This window comes from Capsicum annuum, unplaced genomic scaffold (assembly GCF_002878395.1).
Source record: "Capsicum annuum cultivar UCD-10X-F1 unplaced genomic scaffold, UCD10Xv1.1 ctg79385, whole genome shotgun sequence".
Classification (NCBI taxonomy): Eukaryota; Viridiplantae; Streptophyta; class Magnoliopsida; order Solanales; family Solanaceae; genus Capsicum; species Capsicum annuum.
Window position 1 is genome coordinate 1,135 of NW_025889962.1, and position 2,995 is coordinate 4,129.

Consider the following 2,995-nt stretch of genomic DNA (forward strand, 5'->3'; position numbering starts at 1 on the left):
GCTTATGATTAAATGTTCAGTCACTTGACAACAGTGAGAGTGACTCCAAGAAAAATAAATTTCACAGATAAAGGACAATAAATTTTATCAAGAGTAAGGATCAAGGAAAACTAAAGTCTCACGAACGTGATAGTGGTAGGATATTTGATAGGGAAAGGGAGCGAGACGACTTTGAAAGGGACAAGGAAAAGTATAAGAAAGGTAACATCATACCAATCAATTATGACAATCAAGATAGAATTATTATAAATTGGCAAAATGCGCATGAGGGAAACTATAATAATAGTATGAAAAAAAAAACTTTTTTAAAATATTAAATTCACTTCATAAGAGGCTTGAGGTTGGAGGAATGGAATATTAAAAGGAACAGTTTGATTGTTGATCCTTTTTTCTATAAGACAACTATGATATCACGCTTACCTCTTAGATAGTCACTCAGCTAATAGTTATTACCTCAGAAAATCACCTTTCTTCTTGATCCTCAGAACGTGACTTTTTGAGATAACACTATTAGTTGAGTGACTTTCTAAGAAGCTGAGGAAATGTATAATCTTTGTAGTTTTGGAGAAAAAACTAACAGTAGAAAATGTGGTAAGTATCATCATAGAGTAGAAATCATGTTTAAAAGTACATTATATATAATCTTCACAGCTCCATCAACTGTCCTACAACAATAGAATCAAAACTAAGGGATGCTCAACCACGTTAAGACTCGAGGAATAGTTTACTCCAACAATACTTGATGATTTACGTAAGACAGAGGCTCATTCTATAGGTCAAAAGACAGGTTTTATGCAACATCACAACCCCTTGGACAACTTTTGTGTAGTCATGAGACTTTTTGTCAACCAGATTGCTGTTTCTCTAGACGACATTCCATTATCCTTGAATGGTTTCTGCACACCAGCAAGCTCATCGATTTTTTCCTGCTTAAGTAGTCGCGCACAAACCTCCAAAAGAGACTCTAAAGCTTCAGCTCTTTGTTCAGTGGGATTACCCCAGTCGTCTTTGTCCTCCTTACTAGTTAATGCGGCTAGTGACTTGAGCTGCGAAACGTTATCATCCAGTGCTCGAAGAGCATCTTTCTTAGCCGGTTTGGTGTCATAAACTGCTGTTGCTTTCTTTTCTAGCTCGTCTTTGTGTAGAAGTGAACCATCGCTTTCAGTTGACAAGCAGTCAATAGCAACTTCTCTACACTCACTACCATTTTCAGTTTCAGCAACACAGCGTCTTGGTGCTGCCTTTGGATCTGGTTTTGCCGACTGTGAATTAGATGAAGTGCTTTCTTCATCGAAGGATCGTGTTTTATCGTTGAATCTTCCATCAGACAATGTCGTTCTGCTAGATTTTGCGGAGATACATTCCACTATATCTGCTTCCTCATGGTCCAGTGGACTGCTCAACACCTCAAGCTCTTTTGTCTTGTTATTCTTTGTATCACCTTCATCAAATCGACTAACATGCTCCGGAGAAATATGTTCTTGTTCCTCGGACTATGTTTTTGCCCTAGAACTTGACGAGCTTGGAGTGATCGTAGTTTATGTTTGTGAGATAGTCTCCTGTAGATCATATCCATTGCAAACAGCTGCCTCACTCATCTCCCCACTCTTAGAATCCTTACTATCTTGAGAGATCCTAACCGAGTAGCTTGTTGGATCGACTCTCTTAGTGTCAAGTTTGGCTCGGAACGTGTTATAATTGTCAGATAAGTTTCTTGTCTGAATGTTATCACTTTCGTCAATGTAAAGGACAATTCTCTTCTCTTTTAGCTTCAACTATCTGTCTCTGCTACTTCTCGGACTGATAGATTTTCCAGATGATGGTCGGGTTTTCTCTTTCGTTCTGCTCGGGGACTTCACAGGAAGAAACGCAGATGAAGGGTTGTGACACAAGAGGAGGTATGGTTGGAAATATTGATGTCTCAACAGCTCGGCAGCCTATAAGTAGAGGTAAGAAAATATATCAAGATGAATCTCAATTTAATACTCCCTCCGTTTCATTTTATTTTTCTGGTTTTGATGTGGCACGAAGTTTAAGAAAGAAAAGAAGACTTGAATCTTGTGGTCTTCAAATAAAGGTATGCAGAATGTATCAAAATGTAATTTAAGTTTGTGATCTTTAAACATGCCACGTAGAAAGTTAGAATTAAGGAGTTGTTGTAAAAGGAAAGAAACATTCGCTTTTAAACGGACTAAAAAGGAAAATAAAACTTAACAGATTGAAACGGAAAGAATAACATTTGAACATATGTAGCTCGCACTCACTGCAGGTCGGTGTTCTGGAGTTTTCCTTAGCATGCTTTTTATTAGCTGTTTCCTGCAAGAATTAAATCTGCTTTTTCAACTGTCTGATTTGTTATACTTGTGGCATGCTGAGAAGGAAGATACTTACGAGGTGGAGGAGTATATAGTCGGAAATGGTGAGAACAAACCCCGGTTTATTTTGTTGATAAGTCCAGTTTTGTCCAGTTGGATTTACATTGTCACTATATCATATAGAAGATATCAGGATAAAGAACTTCTCTTTTTTTATTTGCATAACAAGTATAACTTTTTGGGGTATTGTTTACAAAGTTCAGATAGCTGAAAAATCTAATTACAAAAGCTTTAAACGGGGGTCGATGTGCAGCAATGTCAAACATACAGTATCCTAAAATCAAATTAAAGTGTTAGTATTAGGGGCATGATGTAAAGAGCTGAAATACATTGCTTCATCAACATTCTTTTTTCAGAAGTATTAGGGACATGATGTAAAGAGCTGAAATACATTGCTTCATCAACATTCTTTTTTCAGACCAAGCGACCATATATCAGATTTATAGCCATAGGGTATGCCGGCAAGGAGCTCTGGGCACATGACGTTTGGTGTGCCAGATACCTATTACATGAAATTTGTTCCAAAATTAAGCATTATCTGTACAACTCGACATCTTTTTCTCAAATGCATTAAGCTAGGTGCTATGGCGACAGGAGCTTTGTAATATGATGAATACCAC

At 37.4% G+C, this 2,995-nt stretch overlaps 1 protein-coding gene across 1 annotated transcript; it reads right to left on the reverse strand.

Annotated features, from left to right (window-relative positions):
• Positions 1–800: 800 nt before the first annotated feature.
• On the reverse strand, positions 801–1,598 carry LOC124895037 (serine/threonine-protein kinase Nek6-like). Its single transcript, XM_047405505.1, has 2 exons — positions 1,584–1,598; positions 801–1,493 (listed from the first exon to the last, which is right to left on the reverse strand). The coding sequence occupies exons 1-2, from the start codon at positions 1,596–1,598 to the stop codon at positions 801–803; spliced, it is 708 nt and encodes a 235-aa protein (XP_047261461.1).
• Between the last annotated feature and the right edge of the window lie 1,397 nt (positions 1,599–2,995).